At 44.1% G+C, this 16,965-nt stretch overlaps 1 protein-coding gene across 1 annotated transcript; it reads right to left on the reverse strand.

Annotated features, from left to right (window-relative positions):
• Nucleotides 1-7,519: 7,519 nt before the first annotated feature.
• LOC131193495 (zinc finger protein 271-like) lies at nt 7,520-13,314 on the reverse strand. Its single transcript, XM_058173729.1, has 2 exons — nt 12,913-13,314; nt 7,520-11,059 (listed from the first exon to the last, which is right to left on the reverse strand). Exon 2 carries the CDS (start codon nt 10,421-10,423, stop codon nt 8,951-8,953), a length of 1,473 nt encoding a protein of 490 aa, XP_058029712.1. The 5' UTR covers nt 10,424-11,059; nt 12,913-13,314; the 3' UTR covers nt 7,520-8,950.
• Nucleotides 13,315-16,965: the final 3,651 nt, after the last annotated feature.

Consider the following 16,965-nt stretch of genomic DNA (forward strand, 5'->3'; position numbering starts at 1 on the left):
GGCCTTTTACCAAGTTCGCTTGGTTCGCCAGTTGCGTCCCTTCCTTGACCGGGATGCCTTATGCACGGTCACTCACGCTCTGGTTACGTCTCGGTTGGATTATTGCAATGCTCTCTACATGGGGCTGCCATTGAGGTGCACCCGGAGACTGCAGTTAGTCCAGAATGCGGCTGCGCGAGTAGTAATGGGAGCCACTCGTGGCTCCCATGTAACATCGCTACTACGCAGTTTGCACTGGCTTCCTGTGGTCTTTCGGGTGCGCTTCAAGATTTTGGTTACCACCTTTAAAGCGCTCCATGGCTTGGGACCCGGGTACTTACGAGACCGCCTGCTGTTACCTTATGCCTCCCACCGACCCGTATGCTCCCACAGAGAGGGTCTTCTCAGGGTGCTGTCCGCCAAACAATGTCGGCTGGTGGCCCCCAGGAGCAGGGCCTTCTCTGTTGGAGCCCCGACGCTCTGGAATGAACTTCCCCCTGGCCTACGCCAAGTGCCTAATCTTCGGACCTTTCGCCGTGAGCTAAAAACACACCTATTTATTCAAGCGGGACTGACATAATAGTTTTATTAATTTTAAATTGGGTTTTTATTGTCTTAGGGTTTTTAAAAAATTTTAAATTTTAATATTGGCCTTTTTGTAATTTGCTTAGTTTTAAATCTTGGTTTTAAATTGTATGTATATCAACTTTTTATCTTTGGTCCCTGAGTCCTTCGGGAGAAGGGCGGTATAAAAATCTAATAAATAAATAAATAAATAAAAAGTTGCCAAGGTTGGAGACCCCTGGTATAGGGTCTCCTGCTTGGGCGGGGGGGAGGGGGGCGTGTTTGTGTGTTGGACTACACGACCTATACCAGGGTCTCAATCTTGGCAACTTTAAGCCTGGAGGACTTCAACTCCCAGAATACCCCAGCAGTCCACCAGGCTTAAAGTTGACAAGGTTGGAGACCCCTGACCTATACAGTCCGTTCCAGCTCTGTTACTCTTTATTTATTATTTAGATTTTTATTATTTAGATTTTTAGATTTTGAAAGATGTCACTCCATCCTTGAGAACTGGATTGTCCGGGTGAAGCACAACAGAGTTAAAGCCATAGAGCTATGCCTTCTAGAGCGGGCTCCAAGAGGACATGGATATACGGCGAGTCTGCAGCGCCATCTAGAAGGGAGGAGCGTGGGTAAAGGCTGCCGTGCGGGCGGGTGGGAGCAAGCAGGATTGTGAAAATAGGCGGTGGCCGTTCCCGAGGTCGTGTGGATGGATGGAAGGAAGGAAGGTGAAATCAAAGGAAAGAAAGGAAGGAAGAAGGAAGGAAGGAAGGAAGGAAGGGGGGCAGCCACGCAATCACTGTCTCCAGTCCACTTGTGCAGCGCAGGTCACCTTTGCTTTCCAGGTGCCGTTCCAAAACAGGATTCTTAAACACAACAAACAAACAAACAAACACAAAATAACCAAACCACAACCCTATCATTTTGCCTGGATCAGGGATCTCGACTAGCCCCCTATTTCTGTGATCCGAATATGGCTTTTGAAAAAGGTGTTGGAAGAAATGTCCATCTGGGTTCAGTTCCAGGTGGGAAGAAAGACACTGGAAACATGGAGACTGCTTGGAAAGATGGTTTAATGGTGGACGGGACCACCTGCTGGATTTCACCCCTGATGCAGGGGTAATTTTGTAGGTTGTCTTGAATCCCAGGCCTGGTTGAATCTTGCTGGGTGATGATGTAATGAAGGGGCTTTGGGCAATTCTTATAATGGCTTAATGCTTTGTCCTGGTTTGGATCTTGAGTAAGGGCTAATCCTATCATGTCCTGAGGGCCATGTCTTTTGTTTTGTAGAGAAGCTGGCCCAGCCTTTGTCTTGTAGATAGGTTGGCACCAAAATATCTGCGGGGGGGGGGGGCAGTGAGCTGAGGCTCTGAGTTTGTCTTTAGAAACATATTTCTCCTTTAGGAAAACTATAATATTCTGCCTTAATATTTCCTAGAATATTTCATTTTTCTAGGAGAGGGGTGGGTGCTAACTTCCTACAGAGACAGCTGGATCTACTTGGTGATTGCCTCAGCCTTGATCCTTTCCCCAGCTTAATTTTCATTGTTGCATGGATGAGCTTCACAACAATGTGATAAAAGGGCCAGAGTGGTAGCAGCTTTGGGGGTTTGGTGTTGCAAAGAACAATGGCGACCTTTGTGGTGTCTTTCCCATGTTGCTGTTATGGTGCTCCATCAAACAGTAGCCAGTTCCACGTGACTGTCACTTTCTCTCAGCCCTAGGAAGTAGGTAATGGCAAATCACCTCTAAAAATCTTTGTCAAGAAAACTGCAAGGACTTGTTTCCGAAAATCAGGCAGGATTAAACAGGAAAAACAACAAAAAGCAGGTATCTGGCCCATGGGCTCTCTTAAATCTAAACTGTTTCTCAACCTTGAAAACTTTTAGGTGTATGGATTTCAACTCCCAGAATTCCCCAGGTAGTAATGCTAGAAAGGAATTCTGGGAATTGAAGTCTTAAAGCTGCCAAGGTTGGGAAATGCAGCTCTTTAAAGTCAAGCAAATGAGATTTGGTAGGTACGTAAAATGCGTTAACAAATTACAATGAAGCTGTTGCATGTGAAGGTCCTTGCTCATTTTTCTTAGATCACTGAACAGGCATTTTGGAAATCCTGGTTGGGGGCTGCCCAAAAGAACCAATAAATGCGAATGGATCGGTTGTCCGATGTTTAGAAGGGATGTCATTGTCACTGTGTGTCATATGTCATCTTGCTGAAAAACAAATCACAATTGCAAGATGGGTGCAATTCTTTATTATAAATCAAAATAATAAATAGGTTCTGTGAGGGCATTTACTCATTGTATGACAGCAGCCTAAAACTGTAAGTAAGAAGAACAATCCTGCTTGGAACCGTTTGAGGCCTGCTTTATAAGAACAATGGAAAAGCAAAGGTTTTCATTTTATTACAAGGTGGAAAATCCTTGGCAGCCAAGGATTTCCAGCCCTGTAATAAAATAAAAAACTTTGCTTTGCCATTGTTTGGGGCCCTTCTTTCTTGTTAAGCAGACACCAAAGATCATTGCAATAGACATGCCTGATGGAACAGCATCCCCTGGTGGATTGCAGGTCCCTTCATGCCTCCCTTCCCCCTCAGGACAACACAAGGGGCAACTAAACCAGGGGTGAAATGCTCCCAGTTCGGACCGGATGGCATGATCCGGTAGCGATGGGGGTGGATAGTTCGGAGACCCGGTAGCAAAAATCCCTGCCCCCCCCCGGCCATGCCCACCCAATCACCAGATCTCCACTTGCCTACTTGGCAGCTTGCTGCTTCTTTTGGGCTCCCCTTGCTTCGGCTGCTGCAATCAATTGCATCAGCTAGCAACTCAATCTGTCTGCCTGTAATCCATCTCATGGTGAGCAACTCAATCTGCCTGCCTTGTCCCTTGAACTGGGTAAGTAAGTGGGGGTTTTTTGGGGGGAGGGGAGCTTTAAAAAATAGTTAATATTGTTATTAATATTAATATTAGAGGAGCCTTTTAAAAGCATTTTTTCTTCAGCCAAAAAAATGCTTTTAAAAGTAAAAAAAAGCCTCTGATGATTGCGCGGCTCAGCTTGGATCATCAGAGGTTTTTAAAAGCATTTTTTCTACAACCTCTTCGGCGGAAGAGGTTGTAGAAAAAATGCTTTTAAAAGGCTCCTCTGGCGATCCCAGCTGTGTTGCCGGATCATCAGAGGCTTTTAAAAGCAATTTCTGCTGAAGAGGTTGTAGAAAAAATGCTTTTAAAAGTAAAAAAAAAAGTTGGCTATGCCCACAGAACCAGTAGTAACAAATTTTACATTTCACCACTGTCCTATACCCTAGATGATTGGCTGTCCAGTCTCTTCTTAAAAACATCCAGTGATGGAGTACCCAGAACTTCTGAAGGCGAAGCTGTTCCACTGGTTAATTGTCCTCACCGTTAGGATGTTCCTCTTTAGTTCCAGAGCTGAAGTCTGGTACCACTTTTTCTGACCAGGCATAAGCTTTTGCAAGCCACAACTCAAGCTTGTCAAAGAGAGATCCAACCTAGAAGAAATTTCCTGACAGGGAGAGCAATTAATCAATGGAATAGCTTGAGCCATCTGAGGTCGTGGGTGCCCTGCCACTGGAAGCTTTCAAAAATAGACTGGACTTTGACTGAGATGGTATAAGAGTCCTGTCTTGAGCCAGGGGTTGGACTAGAACAGGAGTCCCCAACCCCGGGTTGTAGCTCACTCTTAGGCCGCAGCCTGTTCAAAATTGGGCCATGGAAGCATAAGCAAGCATGTGCACACAAAGTTCCAGTAGCATGTTAACCACGCACACGCAAAGCTCCACTTGCGCGACCGGTGGGCACTTGCAATCATGTGTGAATCTCCACTCATGTGAGCGGAGGGCAAAGTGGAGCTTCACGCATGAGGACAAGCTCTCAGAGCCCTTCCAGTTCTGCACAAAGCTCCATTCACGCGAGTGTAGGGAGCATGTGCCCGCAGCTCACACCAAGACCTGTGGTCACATGTAACATGCCCTCCCCATGCTGGGCTGCCAGAGTGGAAAGGATGGGGACCGCTGGACCCTGCAAGGTCACTTTCAGCCCTATATGAGTCTATCTATCAGATGTATGGGATGCTTAGACGCGTGGAATTTTCTGGAAATTGGAACCCCAGACATCTCACAGTTGAGAAACACTGACTTAAGACTGTTGTAGGATTTATATACAGGTTGAGGGGGAAAGAAGAATTGGAAGACAGGCTGGTTATGCAGATGCAGGTTATATTTGAGATAGATTGCAAGTCCCTTATTTATTAACTCCTAAATTTTAATAACATGTTAATCTAAAAAAGTCCAATGAGTCCAATGTCCAATGAGAGAAAGTTAAAGGAACTGAGGGAGCAGGTAGAGAAGATAAAGCTCTGTAGAAAATGGAGATGCGAGGGAGAGAGAGACAGGGAGGATGGGCAGCAGTGGTGGGTTTTTCCCGGTTCGGTCCGGTTCTTGTGAACCGGTAGTAATGGCGGCAGGAGGCTCCACTCACCCACCCAGACATCATGGAACCCACCCCTGATGGGGAGAGAGAGAGAGCAAAACAAGGGACATATGAGATTAGGATTAGAGAAATGTAGAGGTTAGGAATAGGAGATATAGTGATACAGGCCTTTTGAAAGTATAGAGTAGACACAGACCCCATAGCCATGATGGCGAACCTATGGCACACATGCCAGAGGTGGCACGCAAAGCCCTCTCTGTGGGCACGTGCGCCATTGCCAGCTGCTCTTCTGGTTTCCGGCGTGCACCTGCACACCAGCCAGTTGGTCTTCACGGGCGCTGGAGCATTTTTAGGCCGATTTTTGGCTGTTTTCAAGCCGTTTTCTGGCACTCCAGCACCCGCAAAGACCAACTGGCTGGCGTGCATGTACGCAACGGACACCAGAAATGCAACTGGTGACGGCGCACGTGCCCACAGAGAGTGCCTGAAAAACAGCCCAAAAAACAGCCTGAAAACAGCCAAAAGCCAGGCATGTGCGCACCAGCCAGCTGGTCTTGGGTTTCTGGAGCACCCACATGCATTCCCATTCCGGTTTGGGCACTCGGTGCCAAAAAGCTTCGCCATCACTGCCCTATAGAAAACAGATAAATGTGATAGACAATCTTATGTGAGGGCCATTTTGGTGTTGGGGGGTAAGGCCTCAGGCTAGGAACCCAGAAAATGGTGAGTGGGAATCCTAATCAGAAAGTCCTTTGGGCCAATTTCTCTCCCAGCCCCAGAAAGGAGGCGGCCAGGTGGTCTCCCCACCTGTCTGTAGCTCTCACCTGCTGTCCTGCTCGCCCGATATTCCTACCTCTTCCCACATCGCAGTCCCATGGGGTCCTCACTTCATGACCCACGAGGTCCTGGAGTTGTAATGGCAACTGGAATGGCCAGCACGGCCCTCGCTAAGCAATATGGTCACAGGACATCACAATTGTATGAAACCATTGCTTAGCAATGGAAATTCTGATGCCAATTGCTGTCACAACCTGAGAACTACCCGTATTTCTTCTGCAAGCCCAGGGGAGGGCAGAAAGAGTAATTAGTTAATAATTAATTATTTAATAAGTTTTTTAAATTGGTGTTTTATTTTGTATTCATATGTATGTTTTTATTAGGCTGTAAACCGCCCTGAGTCCTTCGGGAGATAGGGCGGTATACAAATGTGATTAAATAAATTAATTAATTAATTAATTAAAAAAAAAACCCCTCTTTTCTGGACATTTGGCATCCTGGCTGGCTTTATACTTGGCAACAGCAGTTTGTTGTCTGTAAGAAAATCCCTTGAGTCTTTTTGTCATAGCAGACAAATTCAACCCAGTGCATTCCATGACTTACAACATTTCATGTAGTGGCCCTCCTAGATATCTCATCAGGTTTCAATACCATTGACCGTGATATCCTTCTGGACTGGGTTTGGGGACTGGAAATGAGAGGCACTGTACTATGGTGGTTCTACTTCAACTTCCATGTAAGGTACTAGTAGGTGTTAGTAGGGGAAGAGAGGCTGAGTCTTGGCCCCTGCAATTTGGGGTGCCCGGGGCTCAAGCCTTTGACTGCTCCTTTTTAACATCTACATGAATTGTAGAAGCCACCCATCCTACGATACCCCATTATATCCAGGTGGTCCTCGACTTACATTTCATTTAGTGACCATTCAAAGTTATAAGAGCACTGAAAAATTATTGAATCTGGTTTGGTTCTGCAACCCAACAAGACAGACACAGACTTCAGAGGATAATTAGAACTGCAGAAAAAAACAATGGCTACCAACCTGCCTTCCATTGAGGACCTGTATACTGCACGAGTCAAAAAGAGGTCTGTGAAAATATTTACAGACCCCTCGTATTTTGGACATAAACTGTTTCAACTCCTACCCTCAAAACGACGCTACAGAGCATTGCACACCAGAACAACTAGACACAAGAATAGTTTTTTCCCGAACGCCATCACTCTGCTAAACAAATAATTCCCTCAACACTGTCAAACTATTTACTAAGTCTGCACTATTATTAATCTTATCGTTCTCATCACCCTTCTCCTTCTACTTATGACTGTAACTTAGTTGCTTGTATCCTTACAATTTATATTGTTTCCTAGTATGATTTGCTTATTTGTACCCTATGACCAGTGGTGAAATGTAAAATTTGTTACTACCAGTTCTATGGGTGTGGCTTGGTGGGGTGTGTGTAATGTGACTGGGTAGGCGTGGCCAACTGTTTTTTTTTATACTTTTAAAAGCATTTTTTCTATAACCTCTTCGGCTGAAGAGGTTGTAAAAAATGCTTTTAAAAGACTCTGATGATCACAGCTGAGCCGCGCAATTATCAGAGGCTTTTTTTTTACTTTTAAAAGCATTTTTTCGGCTGAAGAAAAAATGCTTTTAAAAGTTTAAAAAAAACCCTGATGATCGCGCGGCTCAGCTGGGCATGGGGGGGGGCAGGGATTTTTGCTACCGGTTCTCCAAACCACCCGCCACCATCACTACCAGATCGGGCAATCCGGTCCGAACTGGGAGCATTTCACCCCTGCCTATGAATATCATTAAGTGTTGTACCTTATGATTCTTGACGAATGTATCTTGTCTTTTTATGTACCCTGAGAGCGTATGCACCAAAGACAAATTCCTTGTGGGTCCAATCACACTTGTCCAATAAAGAATTCTATTCTTTATTCTACCCTATTCTTAAAAAAGTGACTTATGAATATTTTTCACATTTACAATCATTGCAGCATCTCCATTATCGCATGATCAAAATTCAGACGCTTGGAAATTTATATTTGTGACGGTTGCAGTGTCCTGGGGTCATGTGATCAGCTTGCTCGACTGAAGTGGTGCACAACCTGGGTGTTCTCTTCCAGCTTGAGGCTGGGAGAGGCTTTTGCACAGATTCATTTACTGCACAAATTGTCAGCGTTCCAGAAAACCCCCTCCCCAAGTAAAAACTCCAAAGCACGCATCTTTCAAAGTTCTTTTGACTAGGATAGGTAAACTGGCACATCTGGGAAAATCCGAATCTGAGAGGTCCGGGTTTTACCTCAGTAAATTAAAAACCCCAAAACCATCCCCTCACTCCTCAGTCGATCGCATGCTCCAATCGCCAACCGTCCCATCTCGAGACATTACTGACCAGTCCTTCTCGAGATGCAGAACTGGCCTGACCTTGACCAGCAGGAAGAAGCATGGTGGCTCAGTGGCTAAGATGCTGAGCTTGTCAATCGAAAGGTCGGCAGTTCAGCGGTTTGAATCCCTAGTGCTGTGTAACGGGGTGAGCTCCTGTTACTTGTCCTAGCTTCTGCAAACCTAGCAGTTCGAAAGCATGTAAAAAATGCAAGTAGAAAAATAGGGGCCACCTTTGGTGGGAAGGTAACAGTGTTCCATGCGCCTTTGGCATTGAGTTATGCCAGCCACATGACCACGGAGACATCTTCGGACAGCGCTGGCTCTTCGGCTTTGAAACGGAGATGAGCACCACCCCCTAGAGTCAGGAACGACTAGCACGTATGTGTGAGGGGAACCTTTACGTATTAAATGTGGAGGTTTTGTGTTTTGTAATATAAGGGGTTTATTGGTTTCTGTATTAAAATTAAAATTGTGTCAAGTCAGCATGAGTTGGGCTGCCATATAGATTTTCTTAATAAAAATAAATACATGCATACATATTTATATGCCCCTTTACAATATGTAGAAATAACTAGATGACAAACACACCTAATACAGGTCCAAGCTCACTTTTTCTAGCCCAGCACAGCAGGTCTCAACTCCATGAAAGGGAACCACCGTACTGGGTCAGAATGGGAGCTCACATCTCCTTCCTCATGTTTGATACTAAGACACGTTTGACTAAAAAGAATCATGCAAGAAATTATTAAATTTCTCAGCTGGGCTTCCAATAAGAAACGAGAAACGAAGTTCAAGATTCCTCTACACACATCAAATTTTCCCTCACGTGGAATTTTTTGTGTGCAATAAGAGAGGAGTTCCGTGTGAAACACTGTTCACAATCTGGGCATTTGAATGGCTTCTCCCCTGTGTGTAACCTAACATGGTTTATAAGGTTAGATCTAATACTGAAATCTTTCCCACAATCTGGACACTCATATGGTTTCTCCCCTGTGTGAGTCCTCCAGTGTATCACCAAGTCGTAATTCCGATAGAAACATTTCCCACACTCCAGACACTCATATCGTTTATCTCCTGTGTGAATTCTCTGGTGCTTCACCAGGTACGAATTCTGACTGAAACTTTTCCCACACTCGAGACATTCATAGGGTTTTTCTCCTGTGTGAGTCCTCTGGTGTTTCATCCGGTTGGAATTATGACTGAAACTTTTCCCACAATACATACAGTCATATGGTTTCTCTCCCGTGTGAGTCCTCTGGTGTATAACCAGGTGAGAATTCTGACTGAAACTTTTTCCACAATCCGGACACTCATACAGTTTCTCTCCTGTGTGAATCCTCTGGTGTATCATCAAGTCGGAATTTCGAATGAAACTTTTCCCACATTCGAGACACTCATAGGGTTTTTCTCCTGTGTGAGTCCTCTGGTGTATCATCAGAGCAGAATTCCAATTGAAACTTTTACCACAATCCAGACACTGAAATGGTTTCTCCCCTTTGTGAGTCTTTTGGTGCTTCACCAGTTCAGACTTCCAACTGAAACTTTTCCCACACACTTGACACTCATACATTTTCTCTCCTGTATGATTTCTCTGGTGTACCACTAGATAGGAATTCCGAGAGAAACCTTTCCCACAATCAGGACACTCATATGGTTTCTCTCTTGTGTGAATTCTCTGGTGTTCCACCAGGTGGGAATTCCGACTGAAACTTTTCCCACAATCCAGGCACTCATATGGTTTTTCTCCTGTGTGAGTCTTCTGGTGTTTCACCAAGTCAGAGTTCCAATTGAAATCTTTGTCGCAATCTGGACATTCATACGGTTTATCTCCAGTGTGAGACCTCTGATGCTTCAGAAGGTTGGAATTATAACTGAAACTTTTCCCACAATCAGGACATTCAAAGGGTTTCTCTCCTGTGTGAGTTCTCTGGTGTACAAGCCGGTTGGAATTCTGTTTGAAACTTTTCCCACAATCCACACACTCATAAGGTTTTTCTCCTGTGTGAGTCCTCTGGTGTTTCACCAAGTTACAATTCTGACTGAAACGTTTCCCACAATACAGACACTCATATGGTTTCTCTCCCGTGTGAGCCCTCTGGTGTATCACTAGCTTGGAATTGTGCTGAAAACTTTTCCCACAATCTGGACAGTCATATGGTTTCTCTCCTGTGTGGTTTTTCTGATGTATTACCAGGTCGGATTTTTGACTGAAACTTTTCCCACAATACAGACACTCATATGGTCCCTCTCCTTTGTGAGTCATCTTGTGTCTCACCAGATTGGTTTACATGCTAATTTTTTTTTGCCACATGGGGCACACTGGTAGAATTTCTCTTCGGTAGGAGTCCTTCCATGAATCATGAGCGACCTGTTCTCAATAAAGCTTTTGCTGCACTCCAAACATTTGTAAGGCTTTTCACTGGGTTGATCGACTTATGCATAAATCAGATGGGATCTGTAATCTTGTTTTCCCCACAATTAGGCAGTTTGTGGGGTTTTGCAACACTGGTATTCTTGGATTCTTGAGGAGACCAACAATGTTTCTGATCGCTTACCTGGTGTTTGTTTGGTTCAAGTCACTCTTTCCTTCCACAAAGGCTTTTGTTAATGCCTGCCAGTTTTGGCCATCAAAGGGACTTTTTCCTTCCCACCGACTTCCAGCAATTTCCTACTTTTTCTGAATGTGTAAATTATCCCCCTTGACTTTTTATGTTCTACATATTCTATTTTCCAGCTTAATTCCTTGTTATTCTCTCCTTTGTGTCTCTGCTGAGGAAGGCAAAATGTTTTTTATACTTTCTGGAGAAAATGTAAAATACTTTGATTGATGGTTTGGTTTGCATTTTAATGCAGCTTCTCATTCTGTTGTCCAGAGTGCTCTTCTTGGCATCTTTTTTTTCTGTAAAATTCATATTTAAGGGTTAGTTTCATTATTGTTTAAAAAATAGCTGGAGAACATGTGAAAGCAGCAAAAGCAATAAAAATAAATCCCCATATGCCTTGAATAAACAAACACCAACATTCTAATTCAACCTCTAACATTAATTATAATTCATTTGGCATATAGAATACTATGGATTTATGTAAATAAATTTATGAAAATAAAATCCCAGAGGAGAAAAGAGGTCAAGCTTCAGCCTTAACAGCTTTGCTAAGTTGCAGAGTAAAGTTTCGAAGAGTTCCCCTACACCAGTGGTTCTTAACCTGTGACCCCTTTAATACAATTAATACAATTTATTTATTTATTTATTTAATACAATTCCCCACAATGTGGCGACCCCAACCGTAAAATTATTTTATTTTAGGCAGCGATCTCAGCGTGCCTCAGCAGCCGCAGAAGCGGGGGAAAAGCGGCAAACTGTTTTTTTGAATTTATCGCGCCTGAAGCCATATTGGCTAGCGATCTGAACTGCTTGCGATTGCCTTGAGGACGGAGGCATTAAAGCGGAGATTCCTCCCCTATTAAATTTATCGCCCCCGAAGCCAGATTAGGCTAGTGATTGGGAGTGATTGCAGTTGGCTTGAGAGGGAGAAATCAGAGCAAAGATTTTTCTCTTTTTTAATTCATCGCGCCTGAAGCCGAATTTGGCTAGCGATTTGAAGAGCCTGCAGCTGGCTTGTGGAGTCAACCATTGGAGCTCGCAAGTATACTTCCCGTATTTCCGGTGGTCTTAGGCGACCCCTGGCAAATCGTCATTCAACCCCCAACGGGGTCGCGACCCACAGGTTGAGAACTGCTGCCCTACACCCCACCCCCAGAGGAAAAATTATCTTGGAACTGCAGAAGGTGCATTTTCTCCTTTCTAGTTTAACCTCTAACATTAATTACGATGTATTTGGCATATAGAAGACTAGCAAGATCCAAGTTCAAATATCGACTAAATCAGTTATGTCCAAACTTGGCAACTTTAAGACTTGTGGACTTCAACTCCCAGAATTCCTCAGCCAGTTTTGCTGGGAGTTGAAGTCCACAAGTCTTAAAGTTGCCAAGTTTGGACACCCCTGGACTAAATCATAAGATTTGTCATTCTGGCTTGGGTAAATCACTCTTATATGCACACATATGAGCACAGGAATATTTATTTATGTAGACCATCTGTGTGTATCTTCATGTGCAAAATGTCCCAGAAGTGCAACTGACTCAATTTAGTTGATCTAAATTTAGAAAGGTGGGAACACAAACAGTTGAAATGTTGCCCAAATCCTATGCAAGATTTAAAGCAGGGATGAAATCCAGCAGGTTCTGACAGGTTCTGGAGAAACCATAGCGGAAATTTTGAGCAGTTCAGAGAACCGGCAAATACCATTTCTGGCTGGTCCCAGATTGGGGAGGGATTTTGCAGTATCCTTCCCCTGCCTTGCCTATAAAGCCACGCCCACAGAACCGGTAGTAAAAAAAAAATTGGATTTCACAACTGATTTAAAGCCTCCGTTTTGCCCATGCAACTCCTCGCTTGCCAGGACAACAACATGTCAATAAAACAATCTAGTGTTACGTGAAAAGTGGAACGATGTGGGCGGTTAAGAAATAAAAAAATAATTTTTAAATCTCCCAAATCTGCCAGCAGAAAATCACAGGCAGTCACTTTAAATCCTGCTGCAAAAGGCTAAAAACATTTGGGGAGAGAAAGAAGATGCAGCAGCAGCAGCCCAGATGTTTTAGCCTCGTTGCTTTTTCTGCATCTACGCCCTGGAGGAAGCCAAAGGGCCCGACTTGCTCCGGGCTTCTCCTCCGACCTTCCCTCCACTCACCTCCCAGGAGCCGCTTCCACCCCTTGAAACAGCACAAGAGGCTCCGCCAGCCATCCTCCTCCCGTGGGTGAGACGGAAGTTCCTCTGCCCTTCATCTCCTCTCCTCCATCTCCTCTCTAGCACAATAGTTCTCTATCGTTTCAGCTCGTTCAATCTCAGCTTGGCTCCCTTCCCTTGAATAGCTATGCTGCAGCTTCTATAGACGGTACCTGCTTTCTAGGCGCCAGAGTTGCTTCTCTGTAGCGCGCCATCTAGCGCCATAACGCGGAAGAACATCCTCGTTCTGCCCTAAGGTGTTTGAAGATGTTTTCATGGATTCCGTGCTTCCTTATGTGCCATCCAGTCCTGTCATCTGCACCACCTCTATAACTCTCTGGTTCGGTTTTGCAACCCAACAAGGCAGACACAGACTTCAGAGGATAATTAGAGCTGCAGAAAAAACAATGGCTACCAACCTGCCTTACATTGAGGACCTGCATACTGCACGAGTCAAAAAGAGGGCTGAGAAAATATTTATAGACCCTTCACATCCTGGACATAAACTGTTACAACTCCTACTCTCAAAACAACACTACAGAGCACTGCACAGCAGAAAAACTAGACACAAGAACAGTTTCTTCACTCTGCAAAATAAAATAATGCCCTCAACACTGTCAAACTAATTATTAAGTCTGCATTACTATTAATCTTCTCATCATTCTGTAAGGAAATAGATATACTGAAATACTAGAATTAGTAGAAACTTGTTAATTGTTTCCTGCAACATATATATGTATGTATGTATGTATGTATGTATGTATGTATGTATGTATGTATGAATGAATGATATATCTTTGTATACCTACCTGCATGCAGGAAATATTTGTTTCCTGTGACACTGACATATATATTATGCCCTTTGTAGTTATAACACAAACATGCCACATTGACTAACTTCCTGGATTGTTACTGGGGTCCCTTGTGAAGTATCTGGCATTTGTCAAACTATATGTCCCACCATTTGATCAGAGACTTATCTCTTCCCGCCTCCCCCAGAACATATCAGATTGGAGATGCTAACAGCACTCAATCTGTGTTGAGTTCTGTTCCCTTCACACCAAGGGGTCAAGTGGTCAATTGTGAGGACAAAGGAAAGAGACAAGGATGCTCATTAAGAGGCTCTTCCCTGTTTTAGGGGATATACAAACCAAAGTCCAGGGATACACCAATCAAAGATGCCAGAATTGGAGGTTTATGAGTTCCTAAAGAATATAAAAGGGATTCGGATTCCCTCTCATTTGTAGTTCTTCCCTGCATGTATCTTGTATGTGTTTGGAATAGCTAACCATTTAAGCTTGATCAAGATTAAATGCTATTTTACTCAAGCCTCTGTTTAAGTTTCTTGTTTGGCATTTATGAGCTTAAACATATTATTATTGGACCTTACAGTTCCTATCACCCATCTCCTCCCACTTATGACTGTATGACTGTAACCTTGTTGCTGATATCCTTACAATTTATATTGACTGTTTCCTAATATGATTTGATTGCTTATTTGTTCCCTATGACTATCATTAAGTGTTGTACCTTATGGTTCTTGACGAATATATCTTGTCTTTTATGTACACTGAGAGCATGTGCACCAAGACAAATTTCTTGTGTGTCCAATCACACTTGGCCAATAAAAAATTCTATTCTATTCAACTCCCATCGAGCTCTTCTATAGCTTTTCTCCCTGAGGCTCCATCTCAGACCTTTTCTTTCAAGTCTCCCAAGAGGGCACTCCTTGTCCCTGGAGCTGAGCTGGAAGCTTTTTTTGCAAGAGGCGGCAACTAAATTACAGGAAAACGCCCTTTGGGGGTGGGATAGAAATGACTGTGCAAACAGGAAGGGAATAAGTGCAACTCCCTTAGTTCCAGTTATTGGGATGTGGGTGCAGGATAACTCCTCAAAACGTGCCTCTGCAACTTAACTTCCTGTTGAAGACTACTTCAGCTTCAGTCACAACAATACAAGAGCAAACAATAGATTTAAACTTAATGTTAACCGCTTCAATCCTGATTGCAGAAAATATGACTTCTGTAACAGAGTTGTTAATGCTTGGAACAAATTACCAGACTCTGTGGTCTCTTCTCAAAATCCCCAAAGCTTTAACCAAAAACTCTCTACTATTGACCTCACCCCATTCCTCAGAGGTCTGTAAGGGGCGTGCATAAGAGCAGAAACGTGGCTACCGTTCCTGTCCTATTGTTTCCTTTCATTATATCCAATTAATATAGTTATTACATACTTATGCTTATATATATATATATACTTATATATTATATAGTTACTTTCATGCTTATGCTTATATATACTGTTGTGACAAAATAAATAAATAAAAATAAATAAATAATATAAGCTGTAAGACTGAAGCTTGACCCTTGTCTCTGCTGGGATTTTCTTTTCTTTTACTTCCATGTTTTAGCTAACAAGCACAGCATTTCCTCTTGGTGCCCCATCCCTTCTTAGCAATGGAAAATTTGGCACCAATTGCTGTCCTCAACTTATGAAATATGCCGTCCATATTTCTTTTCCAACCTCAGGAGCAGAATGGAAGAACCCAGGAGACAGTGGGCACTCTAGACAGAAATGCTGCTGGGGCTTTTTAGGCAGATTCCTCTCCCAGATCCAAAAGAAGCAGCCAGGAGGTCACCCACCTGTCTGTAACTCTCACCTGTTGGTTTGCTTGCCTGGGATTCCTGCCTCTTCCCACATCACAATCACTTAATGACCCCACAAGATCCTGGAGTTGTAATGAAAAGTGGAACTGCCAGGATTTCCCTCAAAGCAAAGCAACGTGGTCACATGATCTGAATTTTTATAACTCCATTGGATAGTATTGGAAATCCGGGCACCAATTCCTGTCGCAACCGGAGAACTATCCATATTTCTTTTACAAACTCAAGAGAGGGCTGGAAGAGTCATTTCCCTCCTTCTGGACGGCTGGCATCCTGCATAGTTTTACACCTCCAACAGCATTTGTTATGCGTAAGAAAATCATGAGAGGTTTTCCTGGCAGAGGAGTTCAAGGCATTGCTGCAGATTAAGGTCTTTTGTAAGTGTATCTGAAGAGGGGCAATGAAAGGCTGGCAGCCTGGGACTTCAACTCACCCTCTGCTTCCAGCTCTGACTTTGCCACCTGGAGAAAGGGCTGTGCAGGAAGAGAAAGACACATGGGCCATTTTCACTCTGGATTCAGGCCCGGGCACATCACCGCAATGGCATTGGTTGCAATTCTCATGGACTTCTGGAGGGCTCGGGATAGACGGGGCAGAACAATTTTCGCCCTCATAAACCTCTCATCAGGTTTCAATGTCATTGATCACGATATCCTTCTAGATCAGGGGTCTCCAGCCTTGGCAACTTTAAGACTTGCGGATTTCAACTCCCAGAGTCCCTCAGCCAGCAAAGCTCTGGGACTCTGGGAGTTGAAGTCCGTAAGTCTTAAAGGGACCAAGGTTGGAGACCCCTCTTCTAGATCATCTTTGGGGACTGGCTGACTGCTTGGTCCGTGTGGGTAGAAGAGGGGCCGAGCCTTGACCCCTGCAATTTGAGGTACCCTGGGGCTCAAGCCTTTTGTTACTGCATTTTAACATCTACATGAAACCTCTAGAAGCCTCCTATCCTCCTATCTTCTGATACCCAATTATGTATGGGTAATCCTCTATTTGCAACACTTCATTCAGCCAGGGGCCACCATCCAGGGGTCTTCCACATAGCCTGAGAGGGACAGTGAGGTTCCTCTATGGATGAGGCTTTGGTGCTCGTCATGCTCTCGTCACTGGAGACTTCTGGATCCCACCTCCCATCCTGGTCTGGACCCCCACAAGAGGTGGAGAATGACACTGCTGCATGTAGAAGCCCGGAGGAGAAAGTTTGCAGAAAGCAGTTTCCTCCAAGTCCAACTTCTGCCTTGACAGATCTCTGGAGAACAGGTAGCTAGTGAAAGCTGCCTCAACAAGCCTGCATCCTTACCACACGATTGGAAATGGGGATTTCCTTTCGAGAAGGGCCAGCCTCCCTCACAGAATA

This window comes from Ahaetulla prasina, chromosome 2 (assembly GCF_028640845.1).
Source record: "Ahaetulla prasina isolate Xishuangbanna chromosome 2, ASM2864084v1, whole genome shotgun sequence".
NCBI lineage: Eukaryota > Metazoa > Chordata > Lepidosauria > Squamata > Colubridae > Ahaetulla > Ahaetulla prasina.